Genomic DNA, 19602 nt, shown 5'->3' with positions numbered 1-19602 from the left:
GAAGGGGGAGTAGAGCTCATCACTGAGTTGCTTTCCAAAGCGGTTCCGGTTGATGATGACGCTCTTCCTGACACGTCCAAGATACGCGACTGGACGTTCAAAGACATCTTGAAGTTGCCATCTGCGCAACAGAAGGAATGGATGAATGCTTGCCGCGAGGAGTTAGAGGCACTCCGTCAGCGCAAAGTCTATTCCCTTGTGGATCGTCCGAAAGGACGAAAGGTCATCAAATGCCGCTGGGTCTTTGATCAGAAATCTGATGGCCGCAAACGCGCCCGCCTCGTCGCCAAGGGTTTCAGTCAAGTCAAGGGAATCGACTATGACGAAATCTTCTCGCCTGTCGTCAGGTATGAGACGTTCCGCCTAGTCATGGCGCTTGCAGCGCTTGAAGGCTGGCACTGGTCAGGTCTCGACGTCTCCAAGGCTTTCCTCTATGGGGACCTGGACGAAGAGGTCTACATGGAACAACCCGAAGGCTTCGCGGTGAAGGGCCAAGAGCGCAAAGTCATGCGCTTGCACAAGGCGATCTACGGACTCAAACAAGCTGCCTTAGCATGGTGGAAGGCGCTTACCAAGTCCACGAAAGCCATGGGCTGGGTCCGACTCACATCGGATGCCGGCGTGTTCTTCTACCAGGACTCTAACGGCAAACTCGCTGTTATTGTAGTCTACGTAGATGATGCTCTGTTCTTCTCCAAGGACAAGAAGCTCATTGCCTTTCTCAAGGCTGAGTTCAACAAGCGATGGGAATGCCGTAATTCTGAAGTCACTTCGGAGTTCTTGCGCATACGCATCCGACGAGAAGGATCTAAGATCAAGATTGATCAGATCCCGTATCTCGATAAGGTGCTGAAGCGCTTCGGGATGGAGAACTGTAAGTTCGCCCCAACCCCTCTACCAGCCGGCTATGTGCCTGAGCTCAACGAGGATGAGGTTGATCCCGAACTCCGCAAGACCTTTCAGTCGGTCATTGGTTCGCTTCTCTTCATCATGTTGGGCACTCGCTCCGACATTGCCTTCGCGGTGACCAAGTTGTCACAGTTTGCCGCAAATCCCTCGAGAGACCACTTGAATAAAGCGCTGTATATCTGCCGCTATCTTGCTGGGACTCGGGATTATGCACTCGTCTACGACGGTGCTTCCAATGGCGGATTGACCGCGTACACTGATTCGGATTGGGCATCTGATCCGATCAAGAGGCGATCCACCACCGGCTACTTCATGAAGCTGGCAAACGGGATCATCTGCTGGCAGTCACGATTGCAGCGCACAGTTGCAGCCTCGTCGACCGAAGCGGAATACATGGCGCTCTCTGATTGTAGTCGCCAGGTGATGTGGCTCAAGAGTATCCTTATGGAACTCAAGCGCAAAATCATCGTTCCCGTTCCTATCCACGGTGACAACCAGGGATCTCTCTTCACGGGCTCCAACGCCTACCGAGACCGCCGGATGAAACACATCGACATCCGTTACCACTACATCCGCGAGCTGGTCGAGGAGAAGGAGATTGAGCTGTACTTCATTGACGGCAACAACAACCCTGCGGACATGTTCACCAAGAACCTTGGGCGTGTCAAGTTCGAGAAGTTCAGATCTCAACTGGGACTTGAGTTTAACTCGTCCTAATTGGCCGATGAAGACATCCGCTTGCGTACGCTACGCCGCGATACTTAGCGAGGGGGAGTGTTGGACAATCGGCCTGTCACATGTTATGACTCACGCATCACATGACGGACACATGGACACACATGGACACACGCGACGACATCATATGTTTATTGTTTACATGTCCATTGCTTTATCACATGCTACTTACCGTCCTGTACATATATAAGGAGGGCCTCTCTGCCCCCAGGAATAACAGGTCATTACCTACCTCTGCGCTTGCCTCATACCAAGCTCCTTACCACCAGGTAAGCAGTATAGGCGCGCTTCCCAGCATGCTCAACACCTCTCCCACACAATTGAGGGTATGCCTGACAAACACATGTCCCTCAAGCAGCCCTTGCCACTGCTGCATTGGAGTTGACCATAGAGGCCAAACTTGCAACTTGCAAATTGCAAATTGCAATTTACTACTTGCCACTTGCAATTTGCTACTTGCAATTTGCCATTTGCTACTTGCAATTTTCCATTTGCTACTTGCAAGTTGCAAATTGCAATTTTCTACTTGCTACTTGCCACTTGCAATTGTGGAATTTGGGTTCTTGGCAATCACCACCACTGCCATGTGAGCCGCCTTGTCATCATCACGAGTCCCTGACCATGCTCTATCAGCCACGCCCAAAGTTGAACGCAGCGCTGCGGCCTGCGGCTCAGCTCGTCACGAGATCGCAGTGCAGGAAATTCCGAGCGGCAGCGAGATTGCAGATGCCGGGCAAAACACTGGCAACCGTTGATGGCGGCGCGTGCAGCGTCGTCGCCGTTGCCTCAAGACTTCCCACCGACACCGCCGACGTCGTGCTGAAGAATCTTGCACAATGACAAGAAAATTGAAAACTGGGCAAAGGGACGGAATCAAGCTCTCTTGTCATGTTCTGGCCCGTGCTCATGGCTAGCTATAGTTCAATAGTCAATCGACTGCTTCAAGAGTTATCAGCACGACATCGGCGGTGTCGGTGGGAAGTCTTGAGGCAACGGCGACGACGCTGCACGCGCCGCCATCAACGGTTGCCAGTGTTTTGCCCAGCATCTGCAATCTCGCTGCCGCTCGGAATTTCCTGCACTGCGATCTCGTGACGAGCTGAGCCGCAGGCCGCAGCGCTGCGTTCAACTTTGGGCGTGGCTGATAGAGCATGGTCAGGGACTCGTGATGATGACAAGGCGGCTCACATGGCAGTGGTGGTGATTGCCAAGAACCCAAATTCCACAATTGCAAGTGGCAAGTAGCAAGTAGAAAATTGCAATTTGCAACTTGCAAGTAGCAAATGGAAAATTGCAAGTAGCAAATGGCAAATTGCAAGTAGCAAATTGCAAGTGGCAAGTAGTAAATTGCAATTTGCAATTTGCAAGTTGCAAGTTTGGCCTCTATGGTCAACTCCAATGCAGCAGTGGCAAGGGCTGCTTGAGGGACATGTGTTTGTCAGGCATACCCTCAATTGTGTGGGAGAGGGAGAGTGGCAGAGGAGGGGCAAGGAGGGATGAGCCTACACCCTCGCCACTGCCCCGTAGCTAGCAAGGGCTCATTCTAAGTCTCCTGCCTAAACTGCAGATTTGTTCGCAGGCAAACACTTAGTCGCCTGACCGCCCTTTGCTATAGGTAATCCGCTGGCAAGGGTTCATACAATTACTCAGCCATGACAGACTACTCCAGCCCATCTCCGCCACCCTCACACACCCACTATTGCGGGACGGTTCGTTAGTGGCTACCGCAGCCCCACACCATGCTGCCCAGGTTGTCGCACGCTGATCACCTCCCTCTTCTGGAGGTCAGTTAGTGACTATAGTGGCCCTGCACTACGCACTGAGGCCGCTGCCCGCTGTCTCCATCTATCCTTCAGAGGTCAGTCAGTGGCCACCGTAGCCCCATGCTACACGCCAAGGCTGCTGCCCGCTGATCTCCCTGCCTCGCATACGGCTCATCCTCCCCAGGATCCGGACTATGCTCAGTGGATTCTTCTACCTAGATAGTTACGTTAAGTCCGTGCATGCAGAATATCATATTGTTGTAGTTGTAGTCACCAACGAGTTCCACAGAATAAGAATGTATTCTGGTTGTCCTACATGGTGGTACGAGGATAAATGGATAAGGTAAAACTACAAAAATGCGGTATACAAGTGCTGATCACGTGCATGTGTGGCGATTGCCAAACCCCAAATTCCACATATCACACCTGCATCACAGATCCACCACTCATCTTCTGTTTGTGCTTCAACAGCTGCCTACAGATAGTGCTTGTAGCATATGTAATTTACCACCAGCATCACGAAAAGCTGAAGCCAAGAGAGCTTTTTGTAAGTCAATTCAGTTTTTTGTAAGATAAATTCCCCTCAGTATTTTGTGACACTTTACAATAACCTCAGTCAGCATTGTGTGACATGGGCCTAGTGCAGCTCGACGAGTTCGCCGAGTGATTCGTCGTCCGTGGCGGGCGGTTCAGGCGCTCCTGAATCGCTGCGGTCATCGACTACGTTCGAGTCGATGGGGACGTCCTCCTCTTCGCATAACGCGAAGAGGCGCGTGCCACTATTTCCCGCACCAGTGGCACCTCCTCCTCCACCATTCCCGGCGCCTCCAGACCCGCGGCCATGTCCACCATTGTCTCGCAGAGGACAATTCGGTGATATGTGCCCCTTCGCACCACATTTGTAGCAAGTCAGGTCATGGTGGTCGCGGTTATGACCACCGCTGTTTCCCGCTGCTGGACGTTGGCTGTTCTGAGGAGCAGCCGACCTCACCTCTCGAGGCGGAGCGGTAGTGGCTCTTCGCGCCGAGTTGTCGCGTTCAGGCCTATCTCGAGGCCTGTCGGGCGGCCGTGATGATTGCCCGACGCGCCGCTCCTCTCGTCGGGGTACCTCATGTACCCGAGTACTCCCACTCGTCGTTGTGCGAGTGTTTGGCGTCGATGCATGGTTGCTGGACGACCCGGTCGGCCGTCCGAACATGCGATTCAGACGCTGGTCATAGTTGTGCGCATTGTGAATCGCAATCTCCTGAACTATGGCCTCGGCTTCGATGTCTCTCCTCCGCGACCTCTCCGCGGTAAACCCTTGCCCAAGCACCGCATTCCGAATCTCATGAGGCAACCCGCTCATGAATCGGAGCCTACGCATGTACTCGTTGGGTGCCTCCACCATCCTTGAGGCTAGTCGCTCCAGGTCATTGATCCATCCCGCGACGCCGCGCGATGGTCGATACTGAGCTTCGTTGAACGCGAGGGTCGCGTCTTGAAGAGACGTGTCCCGAACGAAGCGTTCGAAAAGAGCCTGTACTACTCCCTCAAACGTCCACCCATCGATACCTCGTCTCTCGATGGTGTCCCTGAACCATTCGGACGCATGCCCTGTTAGGTGCGTCCCCAAGAAATATATGCGAATCGAGTCAAACTCGTCGCTGCTCATCCCGTATACGCCGAGATGACGAAGTATGGCCACCAGCCATTCCTCCATTGCATCCACGCTGTTCTCCCCGCCATATGTGGGGAGCTTGGGCGTGACCAAGTCCTTTGGCTTCACTCCAGGAGGAAGCGGGTAGCTCTGGGTTAGGTAGTGTTGTATGAGGTGGTCAAATCGACCGGCAGCCGGTCGACCTCGAGGATGACCTCGGTTGTCTCTCCCTACTCGCCCGTTGTCGAACGGGGTCGTTCCTCGCCTCAATGGAGGAGCTCGTCGGGGTACGTCCTGTCCCCCTCCATTGCCCTCATCACTGCTACCATCCGACGACGATGGGTCGGATGGTTCGTCCCTTGCTGGGGGCCTCGGTCGTTTGCGAGGCTGCTCCCCGCGTCTTCCTCTCTGCTGGTCATCCTTCCGCCCCCTCTTCTGCGGTCTGCGTCGCCCTCGGTCATCATCCGTGGATGACGGGTCATAGCTATCGTCAGGTTCACTAGGAGGTCCATTCCCTCCGACACCTCCTGCTTGTCCCACGGTCGGCCCTGGGCGACCCAGGTGGGGCGGAATGTCTCTCGATACTCGAGAGCCACGTCCATACATCCCTCGTCCACGAAGCATTCCTTGGCCGACTCTACTCGTGGTACGAGACGTCCCTGTGCTCGTTGTCCGAGCGCTCCGCGCTCGGAGCCGTTCGCGTAGGGTCACTTCCGAGACGTCCTCTCCTTCCGGATGATCCTCCGTGAACCGGATGAACTGGTCTCCGAGATTGGAGAATCCTTGGTCGCGTAAGTCATCGTCAAGTATCCGCTGGAGGATGACTCGATCTTCGAATGACCGCGCACTCAGCTCCTGAAGCTGAGCGTATGTCACGCTCATGGCGTTGCTGGCTGAGGCACCACTAGGTGCGTGCATCCTCAACGTGCGGCGCTGCGCCTCCAGACGACGCAAATATGCGTTGTCGCTCTCATCACTCGCCCGCACGTTGAATAGAGATTCGTTCGATGCAACGATATTGTTGTCGCCGCCTTCGGCGTCTGCGAAGTTTCGCTGCGCCTCCTCTCGCACCAAACGGTCGCGACTCATCGTCTCAATTGCCGTCTGGAGGTGCCGGTTGATCACCTCCATGGCCTCTCCTTCATTCAGCGCTCGGCCTCGCTGATCGCCCTCTGCCGCAAGTTCGAACAGTATCTCGTCTGCTTGTTCGTCTACAAACCAACTGTACACCATGTCTAGTACGGCGGGATCCACGATCCCGCGCTGAGGCGATGTCTCGTCCGCATTGCGGCGTGACTTTTCCTTGCGACGCCGCTCCCGCGCGCCATCCGACAGAGGCACCTCGGTGTCCGACATCGTACGTGTCGCGAGTGCGCGGCGCGTAGCCGTGCGGTCTGTATTGTTCCCTACAGACGCGTTTTGGTCGTGGTGGTGTCCACGAGCGTTCTCGTCGCGTCCTACACGGTAGGACGCTGCTTCTTCGCGGCGCCGATCATGGGCCGCGGGCGAGGTTTGCCCTTCCGCTGTACGATCCTCCATCGCCGCCTCGCCCTGGGTGTCTTGTTCAACGTTGGCGATCGCATCGCGGTTTTCGAGGTGGGGGGATGGCCACCTTTTGCAGTAAGGTGGATTTAAATCCACCCCGACAACTTACGTAGCGTCGATTGTAATTTTCCGCGACGTCAAGACGGCCCGATTCCCGTGCCCGGGCAGCTCGACACAGGCGCCGGGACGTGCCCTAATAGGGCACCGGAGCCGTGATGCGCCCCGCGCGTGGCCGCCGCGGCGCGGGAACGTCACGCACGCGCCCCCGGGCGCGTCGGGAACGCGCCGCGTGTTGCCGCCGCCCCGCGTCGTGCGTCGCAGGGAGCGCGGAAACATATGTAAAAGATGTATATAAGAGCTATATACTACATATCAAAAGGGGCGGGCTTGAAAGGATGAAAAAAGCTGGAAAAAGCGCGAGCGAAATTTTTTGCTCGCGCGTGACGCGCTCTCGTAGCCCGCGCAGCACGCGAGAGTGCAGGAGGATCGTAGGAAAGGGGAGGGGGATATCCCCCCAAGCTACGTGCACCCATTCGCGTCGAAAGACGCGTCCGCGGTGACCACGTAGCAGGTGGGGGGAGGGGGTGAGAGAGAGGGGGACGGGTTCGGGGCGTGCCCGGTGCTCCCCGCGCTCTCGAAGCGCAGGAATTAGAATGCTGAGAGCATCACCCGAAGGCGAGAGGCTGCTACAGCCGTGTCGCGAGGACAGCGGGGAGCAAGAGCTCGCCCGCGATCGGCGCGACTGCGCCCCCTCGGCTGCCCCGCGCGTAGTCAAGGCGCGCACACGGGCGCGGGAGGACGTAGCCCCAGCGCCCCACTTCCTCCCGTCGAAGGACGGCTCGAAGGGGTGGGGCGAGGGGTGCAGGACGCGCGGCGGCCGACAGGTTGACACGCTGCGCGCAACTGCAATCGGCTGCGCACACGGCACACCGCGGTGGCCTCGAGGCGCGAGACGCATCTCCCGCGATGCGGAAAATCGCCACGAAGGCGATTCTCCACGACCGCAGGAGAGGGGGGAAGGGGAGGGTGAGGGGAGGGTGAGCAGCCCTATCCACCTGCGCTGGTTGCGATGACAAGCGCGGGGGTGGGGACGCGACAGCCATAGGGCGGTCAAGGGCTCGCTCACGACGCTTATCGCGTCATAAACGAAGCCCTCGCGCCCTCAGACATGGTCTGAGGGCGAATATGACGGGAAAGTGGGGCGATGTTCGCCCCGCTTCCTCTGTCTTGTCCTGCTCCCCCTTCCTCCCCTCTCTCCTTCCGCGCCTCCATAAATTAGTAGTTAGTAAGTGCAATTGAGCGCGGGGCACGTTCACGCACCCGCGGCCCTCCTCCCTGCCTGGCTGGCTGTTAATTTGCGTGCCCGCCGTTTTCTGTTATTTGTGGGATGCGATCGCGGGCAAGCCGTTTGTTGGCGGCATTTTCGAGGTGTTTAGGAAAGAAGGGAGTGTGGGAGGGGGTGAGTGCGAGGGGAGGGGGGACGATGCAGGCGACGCGGTGGTGGTTTCAGGACGAGGAACGCACGTCGCGGGTGCGCGGATGGCCGGACCGGCATTCCGGCCCGGCCTCCGAGCGGTGGCGTCGTCGCTCAGAACCTCGGATTCAGGCCGAGAGGTAGATATGGACATGATCTCTTCAAAATATATTACCAGATTTATGCCAGATACGATCTAGAAAGTTTCAGCCGATTTGAAGCATAGAAAGGTGTTGAGATCTAGCTCGACAAGGGGGATGGCTAAAGCACCAATTGATCCCACTTTGAGGGCTGTCTTTGAGTGTTGTTTTGCCTCCCCCCTGCTCGTTTTCGCATTGATTCGCCTGGAAGAAACTGTAATGTGTAGAGAATGAATACTTATATTATGCTATGTAGACGAATCTACTAGCAGTAGCCTGCACTGCGTACATAACTCGATAAAGTTCCAAAAAGTGCTGAATTGCGGGTATCTGCACGATTTTGAATGCTTCCCGATATCCCCCTCTCTTCAAATCTCGTAAATGTATTCCATAGCAGTCATAATCTTATTTCCAAAGCTTTTTGGGGTCCTCTGTCTCCCTCGACCTCTTTCCGAGGTCATTCGAGCTGGCGAGGAAGAGCCTCGGTCGATCGGTCCGGTCTCCGCACGGTCCCGAGGAACAGTGTTTGCGGTCCCGAGGAACAACACGCCGCGCAATCGCGATAGCTGCCTTCGCCTTCGATGCCCACCGCGCTCCTCGCCCCGCCTTTCCATGCTGCTTCCATTCCCTTACCCCTCCCATCCTATCTCTATCACCCCACGCCCTCAAAATCAAGATAAACCCTCAAAATTCGCCAAAAGTGCGCCATGCGCGACGGCGGGCGAACTGAGGCAACACTGCGATGTCACGGCGCGCGGGAAGGGGCAGCTGGTGCGTGAACATGCCCATATTTACTGTTAAACTCTGATTCCTCCCGCTCAGCGCAGCGGGAAGCGTCAGAGCACACACGAACTGCACCCCACCCCTCTCCCCTTCGTCTTTTCCTCCCCCTTCGTCTGTCCCCCCCCTCGCAACGTCTTACGGAGGGGTCCAGGCTCTGCTCATGACGTGTGATAGCGTCATGAGCGTGCTCTACGCGCCTTACCGCTAGCCAGCGCGCACTCGCGCGAGCCACAACGTCCACCCCCGCCGGCCAACTCCCCTCCCCCTCCCTGCCATCGCCCCCTCCCCTGATCGGCTTGCGCACGGTCGGGAACGCGTTCGGCATCGCTTAGGCGTGTCTGAGCGGGTCCGGCATGCGCTGCACACAACTGTGCATAATTAATTTCCTCCCACCTCAACCTTCACCCCCACCTTGCTACGTGACCACTGCAGACGCGTCCCTCGACGCGAATGGGTGGACGTAGCTGGGAGGGTATTCCCCTTTCCCTCGCCACCATTGTCCTGCGCACCTGCGCGCTGCACGAGCGGCGATGGCGCGCTAACGCGAGTGAAAATTTTCGCTCACACTTGTTCCCGCTTTCTTGTTCTTTCTTACCCTCTCTTTTCAATATATAGCTATTAGATACATACTTTACATCCACTTTGTGCTCGCTACGACGGGCAGCGGCGGCGGCGACAACACGCGGCGCGTCCCCGGCGCGTCCGGGTGCGCGCGCGTGACGTTTCCGCGCCGCGCCGGGCCACGCGCGGGGCGCATCACGGCCCCAGAGCCCTATTAGGGCACGTCTCGGCGCCTGCGTCGGGCTGCCCGGGCTCGGGAATCGGGCCGCGTTGACGTCGCGAAAGATTTCAATCGACAATACGTAAATTGTCGGGGTAGATTTAAATCTACCTTACAGCATCAGCTGGGATGGCTGATGGTGGTTGGAAGACGGTGGCGGCGTTAACGAGTCGATCGAGTCGGCCTGTCCACGTCGCTGTCCTCGTGTCCCTTCCACGCTCCCACGCGCCCCCACGCCGTTGTTCGCATCAGCCGTCACTGCCGTGCGTACTCCTGCTCCCCTTCCCCGGGCAGGGTTTTGGTTGCCCGTTGTGGCCGCGGTGGTGTTAATCCGAGACCGTAGCGGGTACCTTCCGGTGCCGTTGTCCGCCATCGCACGTAGATTGTGTAGATACGCGTGAGAGTAGTCGGTTTAGGCTTTTACGTACCAATAGAATGCAGATCTCGGTGATCTGCGTCGATGGCGATGTCGGTGTCGATGTCCCTTTTGGGGATGGAGAAGTCGATAAAGTTCGAGTAAAGCTAGTAGCAAGAAGGTTCAAAAATGTGTAAGAGAGCGTTGCTCTCTTGAGTCCTTGTGTCCTTAGTTCTCGCAGATGAACCGAACCGCGTGCTAGCGATTGACTCGAAATACAAGAAACAGGATGGTAAGAACTACTCTCAAAAGTCCGCGTGTCCGAATATATAGTACGATCGGGTCCACGTGATGTGGACCCATAGCTGTCCATGTCCGTATACGTAGCGTCCCCATTACAAACAAACATGAGAAGGCCTACAAAGGACTTCCACAGCCCGTAAGCGCAGAAAGCTTCAGAAAGAGTGCGGCAAAGTCCGATGTCGGTACCGGTAGATCACCTGACCGGTTGAACTTCGCGGCACAATATGCAGACTACTGTTGAGCATGCTGGGAAGCGCGCCTATACTGCTTACCTGGTGGTAAGGAGCTTGGTATGAGGCAAGCGCAGAGGTAGGTAATGACCTGTTATTCTGGGGGCAGAGAGGCCCTCCTTATATATGTACAGGACGGTAAGTAGCATGTGATAAAGCAATGGACATGTAAACAATAAACATATGATGTCGTCGCGTGTGTCCATGTGTGTCCATGTGTCCGTCATGTGATGCGTGAGTCATAACATGTGACAGGCCGATTGTCCAACACTCCCCCTCGCTAAGTATCGCGGCGTAGCGTACGCAAGCGGATGTCTTCATCGGCCAATTAGGACGAGTTAAACTCAAGTCCCAGTTGAGATCTGAACTTCTCGAACTTGACACGCCCAAGGTTCTTGGTGAACATGTCCGCAGGGTTGTTGTTGCCGTCAATGAAGTACAGCTCAATCTCCTTCTCCTCGACCAGCTCGCGGATGTAGTGGTAACGGATGTCGATGTGTTTCATCCGGCGGTCTCGGTAGGCGTTGGAGCCCGTGAAGAGAGATCCCTGGTTGTCACCGTGGATAGGAACGGGAACGATGATTTTGCGCTTGAGTTCCATAAGGATACTCTTGAGCCACATCACCTGGCGACTACAATCAGAGAGCGCCATGTATTCCGCTTCGGTCGACGAGGCTGCAACTGTGCGCTGCAATCGTGACTGCCAGCAGATGATCCCGTTTGCCAGCTTCATGAAGTAGCCGGTGGTGGATCGCCTCTTGATCGGATCAGATGCCCAATCCGAATCAGTGTACGCGGTCAATCCGCCATTGGAAGCACCGTCGTAGACGAGTGCATAATCCCGAGTCCCAGCAAGATAGCGGCAGATATACAGCGCTTTATTCAAGTGGTCTCTCGAGGGATTTGCGGCAAACTGTGACAACTTGGTCACCGCGAAGGCAATGTCGGAGCGAGTGCCCAACATGATGAAGAGAAGCGAACCAATGACCGACTGAAAGGTCTTGCGGAGTTCGGGATCAACCTCATCCTCGTTGAGCTCAGGCACATAGCCGGCTGGTAGAGGGGTTGGGGCGAACTTACAGTTCTCCATCCCGAAGCGCTTCAGCACCTTATCGAGATACGGGATCTGATCAATCTTGATCTTAGATCCTTCTCGTCGGATGCGTATGCGCAAGAACTCCGAAGTGACTTCAGAATTACGGCATTCCCATCGCTTGTTGAACTCAGCCTTGAGAAAGGCAATGAGCTTCTTGTCCTTGGAGAAGAACAGAGCATCATCTACGTAGACTACAATAACAGCGAGTTTGCCGTTAGAGTCCTGGTAGAAGAACACGCCGGCATCCGATGTGAGTCGGACCCAGCCCATGGCTTTCGTGGACTTGGTAAGCGCCTTCCACCATGCTAAGGCAGCTTGTTTGAGTCCGTAGATCGCCTTGTGCAAGCGCATGACTTTGCGCTCTTGGCCCTTCACCGCGAAGCCTTCGGGTTGTTCCATGTAGACCTCTTCGTCCAGGTCCCCATAGAGGAAAGCCTTGGAGACGTCGAGACCTGACCAGTGCCAGCCTTCAAGCGCTGCAAGCGCCATGACTAGGCGGAACGTCTCATACCTGACGACAGGCGAGAAGATTTCGTCATAGTCGATTCCCTTGACTTGACTGAAACCCTTGGCGACGAGGCGGGCGCGTTTGCGGCCATCAGATTTCTGATCAAAGACCCAGCGGCATTTGATGACCTTTCGTCCTTTCGGACGATCCACAAGGGAATAGACTTTGCGCTGACGGAGTGCCTCTAACTCCTCGCGGCAAGCATTCATCCATTCCTTCTGTTGCGCAGATGGCAACTTCAAGATGTCTTTGAACGTCCAGTCGCGTATCTTGGACGTGTCAGGAAGAGCGTCATCATCAACCGGAACCGCTTTGGAAAGCAACTCAGTGATGAGCTCTACTCCCCCTTCCCGGCATAGCTTTGCCATGCGGGCTTCGTCCTCATCCAGATGCTCTCGAGCGTCTGCGCGCGAAGATGGCTGCGAGCTAGGGCCGGGAACCCTTTTCTCAGCATCAGAGGTGGCTTTCGAGCGCGAGCTACGCGGTTCGTCATCGCCAACCATCTTTCTCCATTTCAACTCGCTCGAGACATCGCGTTCAATCTCCGCTGGAGCGCGATCTCCATAGATGTTATCAGGACTAGAAACCTGGGTCCGCTGTCTCGTAGACTTCCGAGTAGGTTCAGGAGGTGGTCCTGCTTTCTTACGCCCTTTGCCACGCTTAGGAGCGGGCGGAGCTGCCTCTGGAGTCTGATCCCGGCGATCAAGCGGCGGGTCCTGACGATTCTGATCGTCATCATCGTCATCAGGTCCTCTTTGAGGAGGGAAAGGTGGAGCCGGAGCAGCGGGACGCGGAGGTGGGAATTCCTCATCATCGTCGCCTGGCATGTCTCCTGATTCCTGTGGTGGATCTTGTGGATCCGCTGGATCATCATCACGAAGTGGGAAATCTTCCCCAACTGGTACGTGTTGACGACGAGTGCTGTCAGGACAGCGGGGGAACAGTGCTTCATCAAACGTGGCCTGAGTGCCAACGAAGAGAGCACCGTTTGCGCGCATAAACAAAAAGCCTTTTACCCCATCGGACATGCCCAGGTACGTCATCAGCTCCGCTTTGGGCGATAACTTATTCTGGCGTTTCTCCTCGGGGATAAAGACGTATGCGCCACAACCAAAGACCCGGAGATGAGAAATATCCGGTTTGTCCTTGTAGAGAGCTTCGTGCGGAGTCTTCCACTTCAAACGCCGGATAGGCGTCCAGTTGTAGACCCGAGTCGCGTGTAAAATCGCGAACTCCCAGAACGAATTAGGCAGGCATGCGGTAAAACGCATAGACTCGGCCTTGTCCATAATCGTCCGGTTGAAGCGTTCGGCACGACCGTTCTGCTGATGAGCATAGGGTGCACCTTTCTCCACAAGGATCCCATTTTCCTCGAGAAATTCCTCCATCCCCATTCCCTGAAACTCTCCCCCATTGTCGATGTGCCACTTTTTAATCGTGGTCTCGAACTGGTTTTTGACCATAGCAATAAAATTGCGCATGGCCTGTTTGGCATCGGACTTCTGCTTGAGGCATACTGTCCAGCCATAGGAGAGTGCTTCGTCAAAGAAGCTCATGAAGTAACGATACTTGTGATAAGATATCGTCGGGAATTGTTTGAGATCCGAGTGGATTAACTCAAACGGTTTCGTCGCGCGATGCTCCGAAGATGGAAAAGAGCGAGCGTGCATCTTTCCTTCAGCGCATCCTCTGCACGGACGAGGGTCGGCAGGAAACTCAAGGTCTTGGGGAAAGCCCTTGGTGTGGTTGCGCGCCTGACGTAGAACGTCTTTCGACAGGTGCGCAAATCGCCGGTGCATCGTGTCGTAGTCCACCTTATAGATGAGGCTGACATTCTGCAACGTTTTGGTGACAGAGGGTCTGCACCATAACCAGTAAATCGTGGATAATGGGTGGAGCGGTGTAAACTCCATGATCGAAAGAGGAGAGTTCCTTCGATGCAAGCTGATGCAAGCAGCGTTTCCGCGCATTTGCAATCCACTCTGTTTCAATAGAGTGCCCAAGGAAAGAAGACGACCGTGTAATCCAGGTACATGATAGACCGGATAAATTTGGGAAGTCATTACTTTCCTTTCTCTATGCCGTGTGACGTAGTGATCCACAAATGCTGTCCCGCGACCAACCACGCGTAAAGACGCGCTAGCCGATGCTGTCTGCAGGGGTTCAGAATCCTCAATAGGTTCGTACTCAGCAAGATCACTCTCATCCGCAGTCACATGCAATGAGGCGCCAGAATCGGCCATCCACAAAGGTGGGAAGTCGCCGAAATTCTCAGCGGATTTCCCCTTACATCTCGGACACGCAGCAATATTGGAGTGCACACAAAATTTATTCGTACAAAATTCATGAGATCCAGTCATCAACGAATGTAGTACGGTCCCTGCTGCGACAGTAATTACGCGCTGAGGTGTGGCACTGTGAGATTTGCGCAGTGATCCAGAAGAGAAGGGTACTTGCCTTTCGGCAGTCTTGGCAGTCGCCGCGTCGACGGACTCCAGCATGAAGCTGTTGACGCTGTCCGCGATCGACTTCATCAGGGCTTCGTCAGAGATCCCCTCGCCCTGTGCCTGGAGGAGATCATCGGCGGAGTTGAAGGGACTGGCGCTCCAGTCGAGATCGATGGTATCGCCACCAGACGATCCGAAGAAGAGGCGACTCTCTCCGTCAAACAGCTGACTTTCGTCGTTCTGCTGTGCGGAGGCCATCTCGACGTCGGGGATCGAGTCGATCTTGGCACGCTTCGCCGGAGGAGCGAGATCTTCGAGCTGAAGATTTGAGCCAGAAGCCTTGGGAGTGGGGGAACCCATCTCCTCGTCCTCGTCGTTGACGCGGGGGATGCCGCGGTCGTTGACGATCTTGTCGAGGCGACGGAACACCTGGGGCGTCACCGTGATGTCCAACTCCTTCCCAAAGTCGAAGACGGCTCGGGCGCTCTTGGAGTGTTTGTTGTCAGCGACAGCCTCCTCGTTCTTGACGGGGGGCTTCTCAGTCACGGTGCGGACAGAGGTACCATCCTTCGTGATGAGCGCGACGTGGGACGTCTTGGTGGCAGGCACCGACGGTGTGAGAGGAGCGGGAGCGTGCAGCGAACTGATCATCCCAGCCATCTCCGAGACGCCATGAGCGTGAGCGTTGCCGCCCTTGCCCTTGCCAGAGTTCTTACCAGCGCGATTGCCGCGATTCTTCTTCTTCTTCTTCTCAGCGTTGTCGCCCTGCTTGGGCGCAGAGCTTCCGCCCTGTTGCTGATTAGAGTACTTCGGATCATCGCGCTTGCGCTTGGTGTTGAACTTCTGAGCAGTGGCACTCGTGCTCATCCCCTGTTGCGAGTAGTGCGCTAGAAGCGCATCGCGAACAGTAGAGACCTTGAGCGTAGTCTTTGAGTGAGACTGAAGGAGATTCGTCGTCACGGGCTTGACCCGCGCGATCGCAAGCAAGATCATGGCCTGCAAGAACTCGGGAATGGCAACATTCTCGTTCTTCAGACGCGTGAACTGCTGAAGGATGACATTCAGCTGCGGATCTGGGTGCTGACGCTCGTCGAACTTGGCGTTCAGAGCGGTCTGCAGGTACCCGAAGATGTCGGCCAGCTGCGCTGAGCCATACGTCTTATTCAGGTACTCCCAGAGCTTCTTAGCAGTCACCATGTCCTCGTCAGGGACATTGTCGATGAGACGCTCGTCAACGCGCATGATGATAGCACCACGCGCTTTGCGATCGTCACTATCGAACTGCTTGAGCTCCTCCTCGTTGCCCTTCACTTCCTTAGTGGTAGTGATTGGACTCGGCTTCTCCTCAGTCAGGACATTGTCAATGCCCTGGAACTGGAGGTAGGCCTTCATCTTCTTGGCAAAGGACTTGAAGTCCTTGCCGCTGAAGACGGGCACGGTGGAGGTGAGGGTGTTAGACATTGTGATCTGGAAAGATCGTCAGCATCGTTTCGCATGTCATCATAGAGGCAGCATGTCGGTAAGGACTGCGCCGATGAGCGAAAGAGCGATGCGCCCTGAAGGGCCAGCATCTCCGCTAGAGATGGGCACCTTGATCAAGCGCGATCAGCAGCGATCATGAAAGATCAGCAGCGATCAGCGCGATCCGGCATGGTTTCGCCAGCGCTTGGAGCAGCTAGTAGCGAACAGGCAAGCGAGCAAGGCGCTGCTCGTCATCGCAGCCAGCAAGGGCGCAGATGACATGAGTTGCAGCCACTGAGGCGCTACTCATTGTGCCGCTGCCACTGGGGCGCTGAACACAGCTCACCGGGGCTCATAACCTGTTGAGCATGCTGGGAAGCGCGCCTATACTGCTTACCTGGTGGTAAGGAGCTTGGTATGAGGCAAGCGCAGAGGTAGGTAATGACCTGTTATTCTGGGGGCAGAGAGGCCCTCCTTATATATGTACAGGACGGTAAGTAGCATGTGATAAAGCAATGGACAAGTAAACAATAAACATATGATGTCGTCGCGTGTGTCCATGTGTGTCCATGTGTCCGTCATGTGATGTGTGAGTCATAACATGTGACAGGCCGAATGTCCAACAAGAGGGAGAGTGGCAGAGGAGGGGCAAGGAGGGATGAGCCTACACCCTCGCCACTGCCCCGTAGCTAGCAAGGGCTCATTCTAAGTCTCCTGCCTAAACTGCAGATTTGTTCGCAGGCAAACACTTAGTCGCCTGACCGCCCTTTGCTATAGGTAATCCGCTGGCAAGGGTTCATACAATTACTCAGCCATGACAGACTACTCCAGCCCATCTCCGCCACCCTCACACACCCACTATTGCGGGACGGTTCGTTAGTGGCTACCGCAGCCCCACACCATGCTGCCCAGGTTGTCGCACGCTGATCACCTCCCTCTTCTGGAGGTCAGTTAGTGACTATAGTGGCCCTGCACTACGCACTGAGGCCGCTGCCCGCTGTCTCCATCTATCCTTCAGAGGTCAGTCAGTGGCCACCGTAGCCCCATGCTACACGCCAAGGCTGCTGCCCGCTGATCTCCCTGCCTCGCATACGGCTCATCCTCCCCAGGATCCGGACTATGCTCAGTGGATTCTTCTACCTAGATAGTTACGTTAAGTCCGTGCATGCAGAATATCATATTGCTGTAGTTGTAGTCACCAACGAGTTCCACAGAATAAGAATGTATTCTGGTTGTCCTACATGGTGGTACGAGGATAAATGGATAAGGTAAAACTACAAAAATGCGGTATACAAGTGCTGATCACGTGCATGTGTGGCGATTGCCAAACCCCAAATTCCACTTTCACGAGCTAAATATGCGCAGGAAGCGCAAGACCTCAGTCTTCCTGCTATGGGAATAGCGACTGAATTCATACCTAAATATGCACAGGAAGCGCAAGACTAAGGTAACGTTAGTATACAGTAAAGTACAAGTAAAGTAGAGCTCACCCTCAGTCTTCCTGCTATGGGAATAGCGACTGAGGGAAGAGAAAGGAACGTGTATGTACAGTATAGTACGGGATCGACCGTGGGAACATACTTCCCAAGTAAGCACCTTCCTAATTGGTGAATCAGGCCTGATTCACCAATAAGGCAACTCCTTCACGCGGTGGAGGCAGGCTCGCCACCTAACCACCACTTCTGACACTCCCACTCGAGCCTGGCCGTAACCCCATCCCCTGGCAGAACTTGAGATGCTTGTCATGGGGCAGTGCCTTGGTGAAAATGTCCGCAACCATCTCGTCCGTGGGGTACCAGAGGACGACGCACTCGCCGGTGGCAACCAGCCCATCGCGGATGTAGTGATACTTCCGCTGGATGTGCTTGGTCCAGGCGCGGAACTGGGCGTCCTGGCTGAGGATGATGGCCGCACGGTTGTCGCACCTGAGCTCGGTGGCACCGGCCTGCGGACGTCCCTGTGGAGGCTCGTTAGCTCCACGGGGGTCGCTCACCAGTCGAGCGGGAGCCGACACGGAGTGGTCGCCTGCTGGCGACGGAGCGGCCTTGTAGAGGCGCGGGAGCGACGAAACACGCGTCAAACACGTGTCCGTGGCACGTTCCGTAGGCGACGGTAAATCCAGTCGCTCAAGGATGTGCGGGAGCGCGCGTAGCGCGCGACGCGGGGAGTATCCGCGGCCCGAGGCTAGAGAGCCTACGAGGGACTTGTGACCGAGCCGACGGCTGGCAAAAAGAGGATGGAAGTAGGAAAGATGATAATATTCATATGTAATGGGCCTTTTTGGACCATGATCGTATCTAATCTAATCAACAATACATGAGGCAGATAATGAAGATAAGTCCCCGAGCGAGGTGACTCGAGAGTAGCCTGACCTGAGAGGTCCAGGTCTCCACAGAGCCCCCCACTCTCGAGGTGCCTCGTTCTGCCATGAAGTCATGAAAAGATACAAAATCGTAGGTCATGAAGGGTCATAAAGGCATTTGTGGGAAAAATGGAAGAAAAAAGAATGGACAGAATTGAAAAAGAAGGACCCGTACACACCATGACTGAAAGATGTGCTGGGCACGCTTGGGAGCACGCTGCTCCTTGTCTCCAGCCTCGTGAGGTGGCAAGCTGCCTATACTCCTCTGGCTCGAGCCCCAGCTTCTGCGTGCCAGCCAGCATCTTCACCTCCGTCCTCGGTGCGCCTGTTGCACAGCACGCGGCCCTCGCTATGCTCCGGCCCCGAGGGGATGTGTCCTGCTGTCTTGACATCCACGGAGGTTATCATCTCCCGAGTGCTCGCCAAGGCTCGCTCTGACCGTCACTCCGCTCCGGTCCAGGAGGGGATGTACCGTGTCCTTGTTGTTCCTCCTCAGTACTGCCTCTGACCTCTGAGTGCTTGCTATGCATCGCACTGGCCATCGCTCCGCTCCGGCCCCGAGGGGATGCATCACCCGTACCTGACCTCTATAGTGGCTGAGAGGGGGTAAAGTGCGGAGGCATCGCGCCTCGTCGTGTCCTCCTCGCCGCTGCCTCCCGGATCTACTCCCCCCAGGGGAGCCCCCCCATTTGCAGTGCGCTTGCGGGAGTGTCACGCGAGGGTGCTGCGAATGTAAAGCCGCTGAAGATGTTGATGACCTTACAGGCTTGAAGACATGAAGCAGCGCGAGTAGTCGAGAAAAGCAAGGGATCAAGACCACAATGAGAACCCGAAGAATGGAGTGCAAGAAAAAGCCGGAGTGCCAAGGGTGGGTGGGTGGGAGACGAGCGCTGTAGGCGGCTCCGGTGCTTGGTTGAAGGACGCGAAGGAAACTGGCTATTTGCGCGCCAATTGTCTGCGCGGCGCTGGCGTACCGGCCCGGGAATCCGGCCATTTCCCGATGCCTTGTTCCTTCCCCCATCGCGTCGCGCGCCATCCTGCCCTGATAATCGCCCCCCGTTCTCTTATGTG

General features: G+C 55.8%; 4 protein-coding genes across 4 annotated transcripts; all 4 read right to left on the bottom strand.

Moving 5' to 3' along the window:
* Positions 1 to 4044: 4044 nt before the first annotated feature.
* SCHCODRAFT_01175040 (uncharacterized protein) lies at positions 4045 to 6585 on the bottom strand (the record flags this gene model as incomplete). Its single annotated transcript, XM_050341176.1, has 2 exons — positions 4045 to 5530; positions 5651 to 6585. 2 exons carry the CDS (start codon positions 6583 to 6585, stop codon positions 4045 to 4047), a joined length of 2421 nt encoding a protein of 806 aa, XP_050198219.1.
* A 111-nt stretch (positions 6586 to 6696) lies between these two features.
* Positions 6697 to 6927, bottom strand: SCHCODRAFT_02515348 (uncharacterized protein; the record flags this gene model as incomplete). Its single annotated transcript, XM_050343325.1, has 1 exon — positions 6697 to 6927. One exon carries the CDS (start codon positions 6925 to 6927, stop codon positions 6697 to 6699), a length of 231 nt encoding a protein of 76 aa, XP_050198218.1.
* A 350-nt stretch (positions 6928 to 7277) lies between these two features.
* Positions 7278 to 7694, bottom strand: SCHCODRAFT_02671756 (uncharacterized protein; the record flags this gene model as incomplete). The annotated part of the gene is made up of 1 exon (XM_003028339.2): positions 7278 to 7694. One exon carries the CDS (start codon positions 7692 to 7694, stop codon positions 7278 to 7280), a length of 417 nt encoding a protein of 138 aa, XP_003028385.1.
* An 11186-nt stretch (positions 7695 to 18880) lies between these two features.
* On the bottom strand, positions 18881 to 19525 carry SCHCODRAFT_02514866 (uncharacterized protein; the record flags this gene model as incomplete). The annotated part of the gene is made up of 1 exon (XM_050343318.1): positions 18881 to 19525. One exon carries the CDS (start codon positions 19523 to 19525, stop codon positions 18881 to 18883), a length of 645 nt encoding a protein of 214 aa, XP_050198217.1.
* Positions 19526 to 19602: the final 77 nt, after the last annotated feature.

Source organism: Schizophyllum commune (genome assembly GCF_000143185.2).
Source record: "Schizophyllum commune H4-8 unplaced genomic scaffold SCHCOscaffold_11, whole genome shotgun sequence".
NCBI lineage: Eukaryota > Fungi > Basidiomycota > Agaricomycetes > Agaricales > Schizophyllaceae > Schizophyllum > Schizophyllum commune.
This window is presented reverse-complemented; position numbering and strand designations above follow the sequence as displayed.